Below are 21110 nucleotides of genomic sequence, written 5' to 3'. Positions count from 1 at the left end.
GGTTGTACACTCTTGATGTTAAAATTAGATTGTTCCCTTCTTGGAAAGCTGATTAAGTAAACATTGTTGCTGTTGTCACATCGAGGTTGATCTTTTTCCAAGAAGGCCAGTGGACTACCACAACAGTTGAACGTGCCAGCAATGCTGTAATGGTACTGTTCATAACGGGAACATTTTTTCTTTCTCTGTGCCTCTTTGTAGCATATGGCCCCAAATTCTTCCCAATCTCTAAGATCTTAGTCTCAGATTTGGAAGACCCATTCAAATTCACAGTTAACACTGAAAAGCAATCAGGTAATCTTGGGCCAGACGTAGTATCTCAATCTACTTTACTTTGCAGGATTGCTATGAGGATAACACAAGAGAGATGAACCTTGGAAGTAATCCTGAACTGTTTGAAGGAAGAATGGGATAAAAAATGATCAAAATTAAATCAACTATCATATTCATTCAATGCTTTAGTATATAATTAATGAATCATGAAGTGAACATAGTGTTTGAGTCCACCTTGCATGTCTGCTTGTCTGTCAATTCGTCCACAGAAGTAAGGAGAATCCCAGGGTATATGAGTTGGAAAGGATCTTATGGGCCATGTAACTCAACCTGTTCAGGAATTTAGTAAACTACCTACAGAGGCTGGTCATCCAACCCCTGTTTGGGAGCTTCCAGTTAGAGAGTCTCCATTGATGTTGTAGGCAGAATGTTCCACTGCTTAATGTCAGGAAATTCCTCCTAGTCTTCAGCTTGAATCTCTTTTGTTTGAATTTCAAGATGTGGGTCTTGTCAACAGTAAAGAGCTTCTCTAGCCATACCAAATGTTTCTAACTGAGCAGTGAAATGGTGTTGGTGAAGATGAGGAACTTTCGGGGGAAGGAAAATACTGTCACTAAATTTTCCCTTTGCTCATGCTTTTCACAGCAATGTTCAACATTTTCTTCTTGCTGGAAAGAATGAAACTGTGATACAGCTAAACAAATCAGATTTTCCTGTATGATGATATTGCTGAAATCAAATATAGTTAATTTAATTTAATTTAATTTAATTTAATTTAATCTGTATCATGTTGATGTCTCTCTGAATGAGAGCAATGCAAAGATGTGTTAATCCTTGTGCCCATCACAGCCATTGGCAAAATCTTTTGCTTATTTTTTAACCTACACCCCAATCAGTAAAAGGAAAGGGGAAAGAATATCAAATATGTGTCCTCATTTCTCCTTCGTGTTATCAGTTATGATCTTGGGAGAATTTCAAATTCAACTAATTACATGGTCATAGTATTTAAGAACTTTATTTGGATGTCCCAAATACTACAAATCAGAATGCAGGTACCTTCCATGCAGGAGCTAAAACTTAAATAAATCATTTGAAAAAAGCAAAGGGAGCGCTTATCTCTTAATTTACAGATTTACACATGAAGTATTAGGTTGTGTGGATTATCAATAACGTCACACACAGCTGTTGTTTGCTTTTGTTCTGATAAAGATACTTGCGGAATACATGGAGCAAACCACTCGGTGGAACAAGGCACTCTGGGGACAACATTTATGTAATCTGTTGCCATGATGTGCTTTTGGAATTTTTATTGGAGAGAATTTGGAGTTTGGAGATTAAGTTGAGGAAATGTCTTATTTGCTGCACCCAACTTTTCAGCCTGGGATAACAACTCCTCTCCCTTTCAATAAAACCTTGATGTAGAGTGTAAAGGTAGAGAAGTGTTTTGTTTGCTTGGTTACACAGTTTTCCCTGCCAAGAAAAACAGTCTGTTTTCAGTTTCGAACATGCCATCTAACTAAGCCTTCCTGACTAAGGAAATGGCAAAATTGTACCCTATCTCTAATGTAGGCCATTAATCTTCAGGACTTGTTGCGAGAAACAGATAGGGCTTGGGTGGAAGCAGCTGGGAAGGATAGGAAGAATTGATGGGGAAGGGAGGAGAAGAGAAGGCCGACAACATTCCCTAAAATAATAAAATGAGTCTCATGTTCAGACTTTGAAAAAAAATGGACAATCAGGCAATTATATCGTATGCACCAGCTAAGATCCTTCCAGGCTGGATTTGGCAATGGTGATCCTTGCCTTGGCTGAGTTGTATGTTTTCTGGAAATGTTGAATTGGAAAACATTTCTCTGTCAATTGGTATGGTTCCAGTTAGCATATTGATCTCAGTATCCATAGTCTACAGAAGTATTTGGGCTCCGTTATTTGATGCGGAGAAAAAATCCAGCCCATTATGTGACATTTGGAACAATGCAGTCAAAGGCACTAAAAGCTTTGATGTGTGGGGGAAAAAAATACTTTTATTGGAATGTTGGAAACCATCTCGGGCAACAACACAATAAGGCATGATACAACTTTGAAACTGTCCAAAGAGTCTGAAGCAGACAATTTTCCACCGAAAATGTTGACTCTGGAAACCTTTCCAGGTTATCTTTCCACTGCTTGGTTAGATCTCATTTTGGATGATTGCAACAATATATGTTCTGAATGGATGTCCATTTGACAAGTGTGCAAAATTGGTGCAAAATGCAGCAGCTCAGTTGCTAAGTGGCACATGGTACAGGCATCATATGACACCTGTGGCTTTCCTAGGACAATTTAAGCTGTTGGGTTAAATTGTGCTAAAGTTCTAAATGGCTTAGAACCTAAAAATCTGAGCCTCTCCTGTTGTGAATTTCTGGCTGTTGATCTGCAGCAGAGGGCCTTTTTGGTAGGCACTTGCCTGGCACATGGAAAGGGACCTTTTCCTTCATTGTTCCCAAGCTCTGGAAAGCTGCATCTGCCTCTCCCTCCTGAGTATTTGCAGCATCCCTAAAGATGCATTTCTTTTGCCAAGCTTTTAATTGCAAATGGAGCTGAATATTAATTTTATGTTTTGAACTTTTGGCATTTGGTTTTTAATAAGCTTTGTTAGTGGCCTTGTGTGCTCTTTCTGAGCAGAAAAGCAGGCTGTACATTGAATCAGTAAGTAAATAAAATAATCACAAGCCCTTTTAGGCATGCTCTATTGTCTCCTGCCCTTGCCAAAAACATGGACGCCAGGTAGCCTTGCAGCTGTAGGATTCTCGTGACAAAACGTTTATCTCAAGTTTTTTTATCATTAGGATAAAAGTATCTCCAAAATGAATGGTGATTTTATTGACTGTACTCAGTTGAAGGATATTCCTACATGTATTCTTATTTGCTTTTCTGGAAGCACATGATCACTAATATTTTCAGGGGAGTTCTTGAATAGCTGGACATGTTTTGTTTGATCAATGAAGACCTTAGGTCACATATGAATTTTCTTTGAAGCAAGTCCCTCCCCCCAACAATAACTTGAATCTATATCTATCTATCTATCTATCTATCTATCTATCTATCTATCTATCTATCTATCTATCTATCTATCTATCTATCGAAAAGTATGCCACCAGGTGGCAGCGCATGCCCATTGCATAATTCATCTTGTTCCTGGCACACCATCTGTAGAACAGATCTATGTATTTATACGTGGCTGAGAGTGAAAGACAGAAGAGAGAAAAAGTAGCAGAATTATTCATTTGGGGTCTAATTTCATAATCTTTAATTCAGAACGGCTTTTCAGTTTAAGCTGACATTAAAAATATGCACAGAACAAACCTTACTAAAAGTTAACACAGAAACCTGGTAACATTTCATCTACCAGGCATTATACGGCAGTAGAAATGAGAACTCTGAACTCAATCACAAACTAGTTTCTTCTTTACCACCCTAGGAATCTTATAAAAAGATAAATAAATCTAACAGCTAAGGAGTAAATGGTGTTGACGGTTTCTTCCATAATCTGTCCATCATCTTATGAATTTAGTGCATGTAAATCTGTACATGAAATTTGAAAAGTGGTCATCATATCAATGAAGGTGTGGGAGGAAGATAACCAGGGATTTTTGGCATTGAGGACCAATGGGAAATAACCTGGGAAGATTGTTTCCATTCTGATATAATGATGAAGTAGATCAAGGAAATACCAAACAGGAGTCAACTGGCCCATTCAATTAACCTGAATCATCAGGGGAGGCCAAGAAAGTCAAGATGGCAGAAATGGCTTGTGTTCAAAGCCTTTCCTCTTATCTGTGACGTGTGTAAAAAGGGTGGGGCTTTGAGTAATCTTGGCCATCATCTTGACCTGTCTGATCCCCAATGTCCTTGCAAATGGCAAAGAAGCTACTGATGGAATGAACTCTTGCCACTAATATCCTCCTTGTTCATAGGCTCATGGGATACTTCCTACTGGAAACAGGCAAGGATTGGAATAATTTCCAAACAAATTGGAATTATTTTCCAAATTGTGAGTTAGATTCTGTTTGTGTGATTGCACAGGACTACCGGCATTTCATCATTTATGTTAATATTGCATTTTTGTCCCACCACTTTGGTTAGATAAGTGTTGAAGGCAGCTTAAAACAATATACAAAATATAAAACCCTACAGTAAAAGTAGTCCCATTGAAATCAAAAGTAAAATGAGTTTGGATTAGGTATGTTGTCAGAACAGGACAATTGATTTCCAAGGAATAAAAGCTGGTGGTAAATACCAACTTCTACCAAGGCAATGCAATGTAGTCCTCAGAAATGGGTGTTTTAAGAAAAGAAATCATCATGGTTAAACGTTCTGCCAAACCAGGGTTTAGACTGTTCAGACCACTTTATTAGCATTGATGGCACCTTCCAGATGAGTTTTGCTTCTCCCATAAACCACAGTTCACTGTAGTGATAGGAGTTGTAGTTTAAACCCATTTGAAGGGTGATATCACTGCAATTCTTGACATTTTGGGGAGACTGTAGAGCTGAGCTGAACTATAGCATTTGCAATTTGGTGAGTGTGAATTGAAACTGAGAGCTGAGTTGGAAATTTCATGTGGTACCACTTGGTTTCTGCATGGGAGAAATTCCAGCAGATATAACTACCATGCCTTGGAAGCTTAATATTTTAGCAGCATCCTTTTAGTATCTGTGAAACAGTTGATTACACTATGTGTTAAGTTCTTTGCAGGTGTTGAAAGGGTCCTGTTGGTAGTGAACAAAGCCAGCTAATGAAAATTAAAGGCTCGAAAAAAATTTCAACCCTTGGCTTTTTTGATTGAGTATCGAGCAATTGCAACTAAGCGTTGGAAACATTTTTTCCATATAATTCTGCCATTCAAATCTTGGTGCTGTTTTTATATTGATTCCTCTTATTAAGCCAGGAGTTAAATTATCGAATGAATAAAAACTGGCCAAAGTATGAAAGCTTTTCTAGAAAGGATATGGGATGAATCCATCCAAGAACATTTTAGCTTTAGAAGAAAAACCAAAGTGCCCTTATCAGAAATATCCTTTTTTTGCAGTTGCAAATGTTCTTCTTCTATAGTGGTATTGTTATTTTGTTTTGTGGATTTTTACAAGCCCTTTATGTCAGAGTTGAAAAGATAATCACGTGAAACGGAGACAAAATTCCCATAGAAGGACTGCAGGAGTGTGAAAACCTAGAATCAACTCCCAATGTCCTAATCATCTGGGACAAGAAAGAGAGGTAGGAATTTCAAACCCAGTTTTCTTTTCTCCTATTACATTAAGTAGATGTTTGCTAGGAAGCTGAAGTACTAAGCCCATTTTTACACCAGCAGTGGATGAAACAAATTAATTTCTCAAGAGCTCTCTTTCAAACTGTAGGCGAGGAAACCACATGATTTATTGCCCTATACACAGAATAAATAGCCATGGATGCCTTTTAAATTTTAGATGTCTCAAGAGCTGTATTCATTCTCCTAAGTTGCTTTAGAGTTTTTGTGCACAAAGATCTGCGTGTTCCACTCTATATAATATCAGTAAATTGAAGGAATAGTCAGTTTTTTAAAAATGTAAAAACGAACATCCTCAAAACTAAGTTTTGTACATTTTGAATTCCTTGACTTAATTATTAAGGCTTGCACTTTCAGGCAAGTGAATGGCAGTGTTTAGTGGTGAACATGTTGGACAGAGGGGACCTCAGTTCAAGTGTTCTTTCAGCTATGGAAATCCATAGGTGATAGATCAGATATTCCCTCTCAGCCATCATCCAGGGTTGTTGGAAAAACAGAAAGAGGGGTGCTGTGTCACTTCCTGTGTTAGGCACCCTGAGGACAGGCAGGATATGAAGCTAAACAGTCAATAAATAAAACTACAGTTTTTGCAGCTATTCATCAGGTTAATATTGTTGAATAATATTGCTTGAATCCAGAATTATTTAACAAAGAATTTAAAGTCAACTATTGTAGAAGTCTTTGAAAAATCCATTAAAATTGTAGGTTAGAGTTGCTTTTTCCTTCTTACTCCTTGTTAGAATTGTGGTCATGATGCCAAAATATATATTGATGGAGAGAAAAATAGTATCAGGGTATGAGGCAATGAACACTAAGTTTAAGAAAAATGTGATTTATATAGAATGACAAGTGGAGGTGTGTATGATTCCAGAAGAGGCGCGTCAAGTTTTGTCATAAGAAACTGAACCATCCTTAAGCCATCAGGGCCCCTTCATGCAGGTTGATTTAACATGCATTCAGAGTGGACCTTTACAAACCACTGTAAAGTTGAGGTAGATGTTGAAAAGGTACAATGTGTATCTCAAGAGCAATAGGTCTGCTTTGGTACATGCAGGGTGTTGTTAAGAAAAATGGGAGCCCATCCCTAGAAACTTACGTGACCATAAATTCTAGTCCTTCCTTTGGTGTGAAAGCCCACAGAGTGACTCTGAACCAGTCACCCTCTCTCAGCCCAACTCACATCACAGGATTATTGTGGGGAAAATAGGAGGCAGGATCATTATGTATGTTGCTTTGAGTTGTACAAAATAAAAGGAATATATAAATATAACTGCCTGGAATTGCTGGGAGTTGGGTGGTGTGAAAATATAATTAATTAATTTTAAAAATCTAATAATAATTTTTAAAAATGCCTGAATACAGCTATTGTGATACTTGTGGAAGCCAAAGAGTTTTATAAAGAAGGATCTGTCTCAAGTGTAATATATGAACTGGCTGGAAGTGTGTGCATGGGAACATACATTTATGATAATCCTAAATTAACCTGGGCACTTTTGTACCAGAACGCTGAGGACACAGCAGTGTTCATGGGTGGAGGGAAGCATATGAAAGAGGTGCTTCACAAAGCATGTTAGTGTGAGTGAAACACCCTTCCTTGAAACACTAAAGCAGCTGCATCTTTTGGGAAGCTCCACATGGCTGTTTGAAGGACTTTCTTCAGCTGTCTTTGTCCACATGCATGCCCAGACAAGACTGTGAGCTGAGAGCATCATTGAAACACTTTTGTAATCCTTGTAAAGGATGTTGCTGCCTTGACACCTTCAAGAGAAGGGCTTTGCATTTTTGAATGTTTATTACAGTTCCTACTGATCAGAAGCACATTGTACCTTATTATCTGTTGCTCCTTGACCTTCAGGTGTAACTTTTTGTAGGCTGAAGGAGCATTAGTAGAAACAAAGAACTGAAAAAGTTTGCTTGTGGTTGGCACATTTTCCCTACCTTTTGAATCTGTAACTCTTTAATACAACTGTTGAAAACAACTTCTGAAAATGCTAATAAAGACATTCTTTTGCAGCTTAATCCACACTATCCAGAAGGTTGCAATGGGGAAAAGACTCCGGTAAGTCCAACTACTTTAAATACAATGTGGCAAAATATTTCCTTCTACAATCATCTTTAAGTGGGAAGGCTCTGATATTTAAGCATTAGAAACAAGTGGGACTTCTCTGTGTGTGGGTCTCTCAACATTTTCTGTCACAGAACTAGAAGTTTAGTATGTATGTATGTATGTATGTATGTATGTAAATGTATTGGCCGCCCAACTCCAATGGACTCTGGAGTTGTGTTTACAAATTCAACACCACCTTTTCTTTTATTTGTTCATTTACTTTAAAACACGATAGCATATTTTTTGGACAAGAGTCATCCAATCAACTGATAGCAAAAAATGGCAATATCTATCTTACCCCTCCAAAGAATATAAAAAATTATTCAGTTCTATGAGCCAAATGAAAAATGAATGCTCTAACTTCTTGGTTGAGTATCTTTAGGGAAGGAATTTTGAATACAAAGGAGGCCTTATAGAAACCCATTCCTTAGAAGGCCCCAGGAAATTTTCAAGTTTTCTTCAACATTCAAGGCTGCAGTCTATGCTGCTTATTCTGTACTATTATAGTTTAAACTCCACAGAGTTGCTTTCAATTATATTTGTATTCACAGATATCCAGGGAATCCATGCATCAAAATCCATGCATCAAATCCATGCATCAAAATCTGCAAGGGGGTAGGTGCAGTGTTACAATTAAGCCCCATCCATTTATACATGTGACAGTATCACATACATGCGCAAGAGGAGAGGGGCTTTGATCACAACACTGTGCTCTCCACCTTGCAGATTCTGCCCCCACCCCCCGGATTCCCATATAGGCACTGATAAATATTACCTTGCCTTCTCCAATCTAGAACCAGACAGGTTGAACTGCAACACCCAGAAGTCTCAACAAGCATGTTGAGTGATCTAGCATATGTGGAAGGCGTTTGTTGAGGGAAGACTGCCTTATATATTCCTAGATTAATATTTCCACGGTGTGTAGTCCTTGGGGTTCCTTGTTTGCTTCCTTGCAGACATTTCGTTACCCTTCTAGGTAACATCTTCAGTGCACACCACAGTTCAACCCTGGGCTACATATATTCTCTTCTGTTTCCATGGTGCCTGTGTTCATAGATAATATACCAGGATTCCTAGATTATTCTGTTAAATAAACCACATGCCAGCTGGGTTTACAAAGCATGCTTAACCAGGTCAGCTAAAGGACCACTAGGTGCATTCACACAACATGGTAAGCTTATTTATCTTGTTAGTTTTAACTGGTTAGTTAAAAACCTTGTTCGTTTTTTATGAAACCTGCCTATTAGATCCAACTAGAATTCAGCCTGTTATGCAGAGAAAATGGGTTAATTAACTGACCATCTTACAGCTGCTGCATATGTAGCCTGGTTACTCCTACTTTGATCCTCTCACTTGCACAAATAAATAAAGCAGAAGTGATTAACTTTGGTTGATGTCTGAAACGGGGATCTTAGGAGTTGGTCTCATAAAAGCCAAGGCTGATAAGCCAACGACAATACAGCCATGGAGATTAAAATTGTTCTTGTTCTGGGCCAGACTCTTTTCACTGAGTTCAGTCTTAGTTGTTCTTAAAAGATCTGTTATATTCAAGATTAGGTCAAATTTGTCCAAATTTTCTGTGTGTTTATTACATGGTAGGAACAATTGCATTTTAGTCCACCGTTTGTAGCAGATAACTTTGGTAGGCAGAATACAGACATAAACCATAGTAATGCTATGCCAGAAGGCCTGGGGGCCAGATGGGGGCTCGCATCAGTGGAAGTGGCTTGTGGGGTAATTGATTTTGCCCCCCCCATCATCTTGAATGTTTTTAGTATTTATGGTATAGGGTTTGTTTTACAGTTTGTCTTTTTAATGGATTAATTAATTTTAATGATCTATGTGGTATTTTTTAATTGTTCACAGGTTTTTGGTTTTAACTGTGAGCCGCCCAGAGTCACCCGTTGGGAGAGATGGGCGGCATACAAATTTAATAAATAAATAAAAATAAATGGAACAAGCACAGGTGCTTCCCCATCACTCCTGGGTGATTTTGTAAATATTTGGTTTAATCTCAAGAGCAGGGAAATAGGCCTTTGCCAGCTTGCATCTCCTGGCTGGAAAATGTCCAAGTCTTAGCATTTCAGGAGAGCAGTGGGTATGAAAGCTTGGGTGGAAATGCATCAGTGCAACATCCTCAGGTATTACATGGCATCTCAGAATTGCAGTCAGGCTTGAGATCTAGCCACTGAGACACTAAAGATAGTATAGATCCATCTTCCAAGCATCTTTCAGGAAGAGGTTGTTGGGCAAAGGCACTTCCTTAAGTAACAGTTCAGTTTGTGTCAAGGAGTGCTGTTTTTTGTCTTTTAACCCAAATTCAGTAGGAACCGGCTTGGTTGCAAAAATAAAAGAAGCAAAGATGAATAAGAAAACGTCCTTGGTGTTTTCAATTGACGGCATGTACTATGAAGACATATGCGTGCTGTTGAGGGGGCATAAAACCAACTCATGTACCATCTGGACACTGAGAGCTTTATTACAATTGCTCCTTATTTGGTTGTTCCACTCAGGTCAGAATCAATTCAGAAGGATCTAAATAGCTTCTTACATCATGTTCTTCTCTTCTCTTGTCTTCTCTCAATCCCCTTTGCAACATGCTGTTTCTGCTCAATATACAATGACTCACCCAAAATATGATGACTCACAAATGAGTCAGTGTTGGAAAGGTATTGAGAGAGAGCCTAGCAGTGCTCTGTCTGCCAAGCTCCGGTAACATTCAGGAGCAAGGCGGACCATTAATTTGCTCTGCTTGCAAATGGAAAAGAAATACGAGAGCAAGAATTATTCTAATCTGCTGGCCTCCAGAGGCCCCTTATCACAGTATGCAGCTTCCAGGTTGCGAAGCACCTGCTGGAAGAGTTTTAACATGGAGGCTCTAAATTGCACTTCGTTTAACAGATGTTTCTGGAACTTTGGAAGAAGTTAAATTTAATTTCAGCTACAGTGTGCAGTATAGCATAATATATTCCATAAGATTAAAAAACAAATCAGTGGCTGTAGTTATATCATGCTTCTAGAGCAGTGTTTCTCAACCTTAGCAACTTTAAGATGAGTGGACTTCAACTCCCAGAACTCCCCAGCCAGCATGGGGGCTGGGGAATTCTGGGAGTTCAACTCCACTCATCTTAAAGTTGCTAAGATTGAGAAACACTGCTCTTGAGCATAATTTCTGGCTCACATTTTAAGAGGAGGATTATGAAACAATGTGATCCACTGTAGCGTTCTACCACATGCAGAAATCATGGAAGCTGTAGCGATGGAGATTTTTGATGGCAAAAGAATACATTTTTTAATAACGTGCAAGAGAAAATAAATAAATTGGGAGAAGGATACTTTATACTTTTTTCTTCTAATATGGCTACATTTCTATATGCATTTCATTGTCTTTCTTTTTTTAATTGGAGGAGTTTTCAAACTTACTCTCTGCAAACGCAGTGCATTACCAGATGTTTCTGTCATTGTCCACTGGTCACAATATTGACTTAGCACCTATATTTTCTGTCCCGATTACAGAACTTGCATTTCTTCCATGCTGCTTTGATAGACACTTCCTGGTAGTTGTGGTAGATTATGGAGAGGCTGGGAAAGAATAGAAGAGAAAGCAACAGGCAAATCAGATGACAGGTTATCTCATAAATGGCAACGGGTGGTGAGAAATCTTGGAAAAAGCATTTTGAATCATTTAAAGAGACCCCACCTTCATTAACTCACTCTAAATGAGGCTGGGAAATTCCTCTGACAGCTTCCAAGATTCTATATTTACTCCAGAGGAGCATTAAAGAGAATTTTCTGAAATCTACGTAGTTCTTGCTTTCTTGGTCTTCCAGCTGAGTGGGGCTTGATGGTTGCAGCTCATTAGAATGTCCATCCCTGGCCTGCTATGAATAAAGCCCATATGCCATATAAAGTGCCCTGCTAATGATGGGTAGAAATATGTTCTGCTTCAACATGTCTTGCCTCCTGTCTATTTTTTGCTTTTGTTCTTTGCTTTCTCATGCAGTTGTATTTAGGAAGAATGAAGGGCTCTGCTGGACATGTAGGAGGCTTGGAGCAACACATGGTGTAGGAATGGGTCTTTCATGGGACAGTGCTCCTATTTGGGTGGGAAAGGCAGCCTGAAATCCAGTACCCTTGAAGGACTAAAACAATAAGCTTCTGAAGTGCATGCCAGGAAGAAAGTAAACATTCCACTGTCAAATCCTACTCAAAACATTATAGTGAGACTTAACAATAGGATCCTAGATAAACAAGTAATCCTTGTTCCATATCAGCAGAAAGACAATGAACTTTTAACTTCAAAGAAGAAACGGCAGGCAGGAGAGAAGATTATGTACACGTTGGTGTCTGTTCCTCATGGAAATGACATTGCGTCTCTTTTTGAACTGGATGCTACCACTCTTCAACGGGCTGACTGCCTGGTTCCAAGGTATTGTTTTATATATAAAATGTTGTGTGGGTGTGTTTCCAGCACTCTACCTGTCTATCTCTCTGTCTCATGTTCTTCCAAACAGAGATTCTGCCTGAAAATCAAGAAGCAAAGAAGTCAACTTGTGCTGGTCACAAGGCTTTGTGTTACTCCTGGATGCATCTTTAGTATTGTAGATTGGAGAGGTGCAACTGTTCTACAAGATGCATACACATCACAAACATGCACAACGGATACCTTTTCATTTACAAATCCAACCTGAAGGATTAAGGAGCCCTAAAACTGAGAAATAAGCCACTTAGGTTCCTAGAAATAACTCTCGGAATGTGAAACCTAGCTGAAAAGTGTAGATGTTTTAAGGTATTTCTGCTTGCACTTGGTATATTGGAAAGTCATCTCATCTCAGAACATGCAGTTTGGGTAACATTTTATGAATGAATTAAATTTCATTCTTTTATCATCCATATTTGACTAGACAAAACAACGTTGATTTTAATATAACTGAATTTTAATATAATTAAAATTAATTAATTCAGCACACAAGTACTTCACAATAGAGTTGATAGTTTTCTCCTTGGTGGATCTAGTTAGTGTTTGGGTGGGAGACCCCAAGGAAGTCCCAAAACTATAGACTGGAACGGAAAGACAAAAAGCCACCCCAGAAGAAGGCAATCAAGCCATTTTCTTCTTGTGACCAAGAAAAATGTATGGATATGTCCGTGGAGTCACCAGGAATTGGCCTCAACTGGAAGAAGACTTTTTTAGCCAGATCTGGGAAAGCTAAGCAGGATCACATCTTGAAAGTCCTTGGACTCTAATCACAGGAGACCCTAACACTGTAGGCTAGGATGGGAAGTAGAGCAATCACCTTGGAAGAAAGCAACAAAACCACTCTGTGTAGGTAAAAAAACCTGCCTGCACATTTCTATGCCATCACCAGGAGTTGAGCTTAACTTGAAGATGACTTTACCTTTTTAAAAATTATAATTCACTAACAATTTTTGGAGGAACAAAAGATGCTCTCATCTTGTGCATCCTTCTTTTATAGATGAGAGGATTTAATTCCGTTGTAACTCTGATTATGTATATTTGTATTCCTTGGTACAGATGCACACTTTTTTTGTGGGTATAATTTTAAATTTCTGTACTCTACTATTCCTCTCAGAAGACAATGTAATGAATTTCCAGCAATCTCTGTCAATTCCTTTGGAGTGGGTGGAAAACTGTATTATCTGCTCCAATGGTTTAACGTTTATTTCTTCTTTTCCTGGTTTTTATTTAGGAATTCATACGTTCGGCTGAGACATCTTTGCACCAACACTTGGGTGACCAGCACTAGTATCCCAATAGACAAAGATGAAGAAAGGCCTGTAATGTTAAAGGTAAAGAGGAAGTGTTGTTACATCGAACTTATCCACATAAATGACTTTTCCAATTCTCGTGATTGATTTATTGCTTCTTTCTCTCAATCCCATAGATTGGAACCTGTCAGACAAAAGAAGACAAAGAAGCATTTGCAATTGTGTCTGTTCCTCTGTCTGAGGTTAGAGACTTGGATTTTGCTAATGATGCCAACAAGGTTTTAGCATCAACAGTAAAAAATTTGGAGAATGGCTCTGTAACTCAAAATGAAAGGAGGTTAGTTGTCCTTCTTGCCTTTTTCATTTGGTGTTTCCTGACAGAATGTAAGTGTGTTGTAAGGCAATAATTGCAATTTTTGAAATAGATCTTAGCAGGCCTGTGTGACTGCTGTAGGTGGCAACCCCTGGCCAGCTTTAGTTTGGGTTCAGAAGCTAAGTGTGGGTTGGAGAGAATGAGCTGATTAGTATTTAGATGTTTCTAGTCTTCTGAGAATCCCAGCGTTGTAAACTAGATTGGGAAGTTGAAAACATCTGAGAAGAAGGAGATGGCAAATGACTTGAGAAGAAAACAAGGAGCAGCATTTGTCTCAAGAGAAATTACCGCTTGCTAGATTTGTATGGTTCAGAGGGCAGCTGCTTGAAGGAGTTCCAGACAGGGGCTATATTTAAGGACGTTGCCTGCCCCAGACACATATCTGCCTTGGAATGCACGATCCTAATAGTTATATAGTAGGAAAAAAGTCAGCTGGTATGATTCAAATTATGAATGACTAAAATACAACTGCTGCTATTTAATATGTAACAATCCTGTAAATGGAACCTAAATTCAAAGTGTGTTCGTTCAGATCTAACTCATGTCCATGCAGTGATAGATTTTCAGGGGTGTTGGAGGAGGTGAAAGAAGTCACGTTCTTGATTTTTTTTTTTTTTTACTTCCCTGGTGGTGTTCACTTGCAACACCTTATTTGCCCGCTTTTGATGCCATTCCACAGTGGAACGGCTGACGTACAAATTAAATAAATAAATGTAACTAATTTTTACAAGTGTCCTATGAAAGAGTCAGACTTCTTCCCAAGTTCATGTATTTTTCCCTTCCAAGAGAGACAGTTCAGTTTTCACTTTTGTGATTTTAGCCAAAGGTAGCTTTTAGGGCTGCCTGAACCAGAAATATGATGGTCTAAGTAATCATATGACCAATTCAAAGCGATTCCACTTGAATTTGTGGGGTTGAAGACAACATGGACATTTCTAATTATCCATAAACAGATGTGTCTAATCTCAAATGCCTTCTCTCGGCCACAAAAGACTTGATTTTTTTAGGAGCAGGAATGGCTGGAAATGGTTTTATGCTTTGAAAATAAACATGAAAAGGGCTTCAGATTTGAGTCCATATGTTTTTGTTAACTGTAATGATAATTTATGGTAAGGATTCTCATAATTTGAATGGGTTAATTCAAGGAAGGCTAAGCCTATATAGAAGTGAATATTATTTATTATTGTTCAGTGTCCTATCCTTGTTTCAAACTCACCTTAGGTTTGTAACTAAGCTTTTGGAAGATCTCATTTTCTTTGTTGCTGATGTGCACAACAATGGCCAAGAAGTTTTGGATGTGGTGGTTATTAAGCCCAATCGAGAGAGGCAGAAATTAATGAGGGAACAAAATATATTGGAACAGGTATGTTACTGATAAATGCATTCTCTAAAATGAATAGGAGAGATGCAGTATAATCCTTTCTTTGGTGGTGCTCACAATATTAAGGAATGACATTTTTAAAATTCACAACCTGTTGTGACAGGAGCTAGAAACTCTGAATGTTGTATCAGCATATCAAGGAGGCTCTGGACGGGAGAAAGCTGTTTGAGAAAATTAAACTAGCAACAGAAGAGATCTCTTTATGAATAAATTAGAATGGTTGAAGGCAAGATACAGATCATTATATTACACCGGCCCAGTTGACTTTTCATTTATAATTACACTCTGGCTGTTTCCTAGTTGGGTCAGTGTTTCTCACAAACATTATCCATTGCTAGTAAGTAGGGCTATTGGTAATGATAGGTTGGGTGAATAGTCCCAATAAAGAGTTACAAATATGGACAATATGCACCCAGAATATTCCTGGTATACTGTAATGTGGACATGCATACTCTAGCCTTTTTTAACCTTGGAAAACCCTTTTTAGCCTTTTTTTCAAAGATGCTTATTTATTTATTCATGAAATGCCCAGATTGCTTCAATCCTAAGAGACTTTAAGATATTGGGATTGAAACTCCTGGAGTACCCACGTAGCACGAATAATAGAAATGCTAGGCGACAAATCTGAGGTCTGTACTTCTAATTTCTCTGGAGGACACCAGATTGAGAAATTCCACTTTATCTTCTGGGATGAACTGTAAAGAAATTAGCAGACTAATTTATAGATTGAAAGATGATCCAATATTAGAATTTGCTTTATATTTGTTTGACAACATTTCAGTGTTTCCTTTTAATATGAAGTGATCTGTTGAAGGGGAAAATATTTCCCTGTTATTTACATTGTTCAATGTAGTGAATCGTATGTATTCAGTAGTGGTGAACATTTGCCTTCCAGTTTGGTTATGAATGCTTACCAGAAGATCCTGTATCTGTTTTCACCAGCTGCCATAATTTCGTGTGTATGTGTTTGTCTATCTATGTGTTTGGACACAGATTTTTGGAATATTGAAAACTCCATTTAAAGAGAAAGCTGGAGAAGGAGCCATGTTGAGACTTGAAGACTTGGGCGACCAGAGATACGCCCCATACAAATACATGCTTAGGCTTTGCTACAGAATCCTCCGTCATTCTCAACAGGACTACAGAAAAAACCAGGTTGGTCTTTTCCTTTTTCATGTGAGTATATGTAATGAAGTATCGCAGTCAGTCGTGAACTCCTTGTCATGCTTGAATTTGACAGAACCTGATGGGATGATGTTTTTGCTGGAATGAAATGCCGTGTTAGATGTTACGGAACCAAAATTTTATTTTTTGTGATGAAGATTGTTATTAACTCCATAATCTCCAACCAATTTTAAATATTTTGAGCACGGTAGTGAGGCAGTCTAGTGCTTAAAGCTAACTACTGTCTCTGTGACTTGATTAATTATAGTTAACAAGATGTACTTGGAACTGATCAACATGGAGCCAACACAGTTCCCAAAACATGCCACCTAAGATATGATTGAAGCCTTGATTAGTCTTTTCCTGATGAATTGGCTCATTATCTGTCTGTTCACTGCTCCCTCTCTCTTCTGTTGATGCATATAATTTTTAATTGCGGTGATTAATTTTTAATTACTTTTATTATTTTTCTGTTGGTTACTTGTCCTAAGCCTCTTGGGAGCCATATAGCCTCCCGAGAGCTATCTCTCAGATGTCATGCCTATCTCAGAAATCCCTCTTCTGTTTTGTTCTGATCTGCCTTATATGTTGGCCTACAAGTGGTATCAGCAATCCGTGGTATCTGCATTCTGCTGAATACCGGGAAAAGCTCAGAGCTATTACAAGAGTAATCACTTGGCAGTGGTAATGTTAAAGGATCTTCTGGTATCTGAATGAAGCTCTAAACATATAGAAAACAGTGGGTCAGCCTAGGACAAACTTAATAAGGAGATTATTTCAAAACTAAAAGCAACTTCATCAAACATGCTGGATAGATGAGATGGAATTGTTATTCTATTCCTACACAACATAAAAGATCTCTCCTGACTCATATTTGTCTGATCATAATTAAAGGTTTTGACATTTATATTCTTTAGTAGTTTGGGCTCTACATAGTCAAAGATGAGATACTCTCTAGCTTTATACCACCCTGGCCATTAAGGTCAAGATAATTTTCTTATAACATATATGAAGATAATATATGATATATGAAGAGGTTGTTATAGAACATTGTTCTTGATGGTTATTTCACAGTTTTGTAGCAGTCTTTCCCTAAAGATTTGCCAATGTCTAAGTTGAATCCAATTGTAAAGGAAGAATAAATCATCTAATATTGTGGGCAGAATTAACCAGGCGTGGAAAAATGGTAATTAGTTTGGATATTTCATTTGAAATCATTTGTTTGTGTGTTTGTTTGTAACTGCTATTATTGCCTGCCCTTAAAAACAAGAATGGCAAATACTATAATTCACTAAATAAAATCAGGTGATAGGGAACATGCCTCTAGTACCCCCAATTTAAAAAGTTGCTCTCTTAATTGCTGGTCTATCGTGCATGTGTTGCTGATTCACCAAAGGGGGAACAATATGGAACCTTGGCTGGTGTGGGTCTTCCGGGCTGTGTGGCCGTGTTCTGGAAGTTTTGTTTCCTAATGTTTCGCCAGCATCTGTGACCGGCATCTTCAGAGTGCAGGAGCAGTTCTCTCTGTGCCCAGGATGATGTGACCCTTTTGTGGGTATTTATAGAGACAATATCTATATAGAGACAATAGAGACAAAAGGGTCACATCACCCTGGGCACAGAGAGAACTGCTCCTGTCTGTGCTCCTGCACTCGGAAGATGCCGGTCACAGGTGCTGGCGAAACGTTAGGAAACAAAACTTCCAGAACACGGCCACACAGCCCAGAAGACCCACACCAGCCATCGTATTCTGGCCGTGAAAGCCTTCGACAATACAATATGGAACCTTCCTGTTTTCAAGCTCTTTAACAGATCGTTCTGGGATTATCTTCCAGGAATACATTGCTACCAATTTCTGCATCATGCAGTCTCAAATTGGCTATGATATCTTGGCAGAAGATACTATCACAGCTTTGTTGCACAACAACAGAAAGCTACTGGAAAAACATATCACAGCTAAAGAAATAGAGACATTTGTGAGTTTACTCAGGAGGAATCGAGAGCCAAGGTTTGAAGCATCTCACGTAATTCATGGCATTGATCGTCTTTTTATTTGTGAACATTTACTATAAAGTTGTTGTAGTATCAAGAGCAGCTCTTGGTTTTATAAAACTAACAGATCTATCTGTCTGTCTGTCTATCTCGATCAGTATGTCAGGGTTGGATGTAATTGATAGCAGTTGTGTTTCTGTAAATTTCTATAAATTTGCACATTTTGAAGCATCCGCTTTTCTTGCTAATTCTCCCCCCGTCAAGGTTCTTGGACTATCTATCAGACCTGTGTGTTTCTAACACAGCTGCAATTCCAGTCACTCAGGAACTTATTTGTAAATACATGCTGAGTCCAGGAAACGCAGACATTCTCATTCAGACCAAGTAAGCCTATTGAGATCTACTTGTAATGGTTTCCCTTTGCTTCTCTTAAGCCATTTATCAATGCAAACCATTGATAGTGATAGTGTCAACTGTTGTTTTAAGGCTGGTTTCAATGCAAATGGACAACCCCTTGAATTGCTCTTCCCTTTCTGATGATATGGAAGAAGAAGAGGTCTGGTTGTACTGGATTGACAGTAACAAGGAGCCTCATGGAAAGGCTATCAGACATCTTGCTCAGGAAGCGAAGGAGGGCACGAAAGCTGATTTGGAGGTCCTTACGTACTACAGGTAATTTTTCTTAAAAGGAGGAACAAGGCTCTATGCTATCCTTAGGCAATTCCTCTACCTTCTTTAGCTTTACCGACAATCCAAGGGATTCTGGATTAAATTAAAGCACCTTGATAGGCCAAAGTAAACAGTACACAAATTACGAAGCCTGTGTTCAAAAAAAAAATTACCTATTTGAAAAATATGAAGTGAACCAAGTTCACCTCCAGCACAGCTCCATTAGCACGTAGGGAAAATTAAGGGAAAAAGAGTGTCTGACCAAAGCAGGGAACAGCCAAGTCCGCATTTATAAGATGCACTTTGTTTAATGCGATCTTTTGAGCCCAGCACAAAATTGGCGGATTGCTGATTGCCTCTTAGTTTGTGAGTCTAACTATTCCATGTGATGAAAGACCATGGTAGAACCTTGTAAAAGGAAGTGGGATATGAATATAAAAATAAAAGTCTAATAATTCCATGGGTGGGATCAAACGAACATTATGGGAATGTCCATTGTTTTAGTAATTCTTTAAAGGGGTATGATGTTTGATCTGATCAGGATTTAGACAGGAGATCACAAGGAGTCACATTTTGGATGTTCTGATGGACAAGGATGAGAAATGAATAACATATTCCATCTTCAGGAACTGGAAACTTGGTTTCATCCGGGAGGGAAAACATCTGAGCTCTTTAATGTGTGATCTGCAGATATTTTGCATTCCTCATTTCAACTAAATTTGTTTCATTTGATTAAATAAAGGCTGCAGTTACATGCAGACTTGTACTCAACTCCCACAGTAACCCTGCTGAATACAGTGGGTTTTACTTCTCAGTAAGCTTTGGTAGGATTGCATTATAAATTCTTAAACAAAAGTATTTAAAAATATTCCTTGAATTTGTTATAGGGATTATTGTGTACAGATCACATATTGTGGGTATTATTTTATAACAAAATGATAGTTTTAACAATTGTACACAGCAAAGGAAGGAAATGATTGTTGAGAATGTGCAATATTCATGTGAAGTTTAGGCTGTGACTTTAGCAATGGTGTTTTGGGGAAACAAAGGCAGACTGCAAATAACAGTTTTGTTTTTATTATCTTAAGGTATCAATTGAACCTGTTTGCAAGGATGTGTTTGGACCGCCAGTATTTGGCTATAAATCAGATTTCCACCCAGCTTTCAGTGGATTTGATCTTACGTTGCATGTCAGATGAATGTCTGCCTTACGACTTACGAGCATCTTTCTGTCGCCTAATGCTACATATGCACGTAGACAGAGATCCTCAGGAGACAGTGGTTCCTGTGAAGTATGCCAGACTGTGGACTGAAATTCCTACCAAGATCACTATCTATGAGTAAGTTCCTCTCTGAAAACAGCAGACAGATCAATCGATTATAGTATGCGCTGAGCAAATCAAACATCTAACTTCTTCATATGATACATAAGGACATAAGAAGAGTGCTGCTGGATCAGGCCAAAATCTATTGTTCACCAGCATTTTTATTCTCATAGTGGCTAACCAGATGCATCTAGGATGCGCATAACCAGGAGATAGTAACAGATCCCTCCCCCACTGTTGATCCCCTGCAAGTGGTATTTAGAGGCCTGCTACCCCAACCTGGAGATGCCATTGAATCTCAAAATACTCATAGCCCTTGAAAGACCTGGCCGCCATGAATTTATCCGATCCTCTTTTAAAGCTATCCAAGTTAGTGGCCATCACCACATTTTATATTAATGAATTCTACAAGTCAATTATGCCCTCTGTGAAGAATTCCTTTTTTTGTTTGTTCCTTCCAGTCAGCTTCGTGTTTGGAGAGAGGGATTAAAACATTCCGTCTACTTTGTCCATGCCTTGCATGAATTTATAAACCTCAATTGTATCCACACTCCAATTGCTATTTTTTTTCCAAGCTAAAAGTACCAAACATTCTAGACATTTCTTTCAAGGCAGAAGTTTTGAAATTTCTGTTTATTTGTTTGTCTTCTTCTGCACACAGTTGTAGTCTTACATGTCTTTCCAAGAGGGCTGGATGGATTCATGCAGAATACATTTCTCCACTATGTTTACGTATGTTCAGTAATGGACTGTCTGTGTTTAGAGACAGATTAGGCGCAAACTGGAGAAGG

At 38.4% G+C, this 21110-nt stretch overlaps 1 protein-coding gene across 4 annotated transcripts in view; it reads left to right on the top strand.

Moving 5' to 3' along the window:
* ITPR2 (inositol 1,4,5-trisphosphate receptor type 2) overlaps positions 1 to 21110 on the top strand; it is a 224016-nt gene that overhangs the window by 44481 nt on the left and 158425 nt on the right. For 3 of the 4 annotated variants that reach the window (XM_088134865.1, XM_088134863.1, XM_088134866.1), the window contains exons 10-19: positions 7593 to 7637; positions 11960 to 12114; positions 13397 to 13496; positions 13592 to 13752; positions 15010 to 15151; positions 16163 to 16324; positions 18169 to 18341; positions 18590 to 18709; positions 18812 to 18997; positions 20083 to 20334. In XM_088134865.1, the coding sequence (XP_087990991.1) occupies positions 7593 to 7637; positions 11960 to 12114; positions 13397 to 13496; positions 13592 to 13752; positions 15010 to 15151; positions 16163 to 16324; positions 18169 to 18341; positions 18590 to 18709; positions 18812 to 18997; positions 20083 to 20334 (1496 nt within the window). The remainder of the gene's footprint in view (positions 1 to 7592; positions 7638 to 11959; positions 12115 to 13396; positions 13497 to 13591; positions 13753 to 15009; positions 15152 to 16162; positions 16325 to 18168; positions 18342 to 18589; positions 18710 to 18811; positions 18998 to 20082; positions 20335 to 21110) is intronic. The other variant, XM_088134864.1, reaches the window with a different exon arrangement.

This window comes from Python bivittatus, unplaced genomic scaffold, assembly GCF_059951505.1.
Source record: "Python bivittatus isolate LINGU-HERP-01145 unplaced genomic scaffold, Pbiv_v1 ctg000120_np1212, whole genome shotgun sequence".
NCBI lineage: Eukaryota > Metazoa > Chordata > Lepidosauria > Squamata > Pythonidae > Python > Python bivittatus.
Note: the sequence above shows the minus strand (reverse complement) of the source record. Positions and strands in the feature narration are given on the sequence as shown.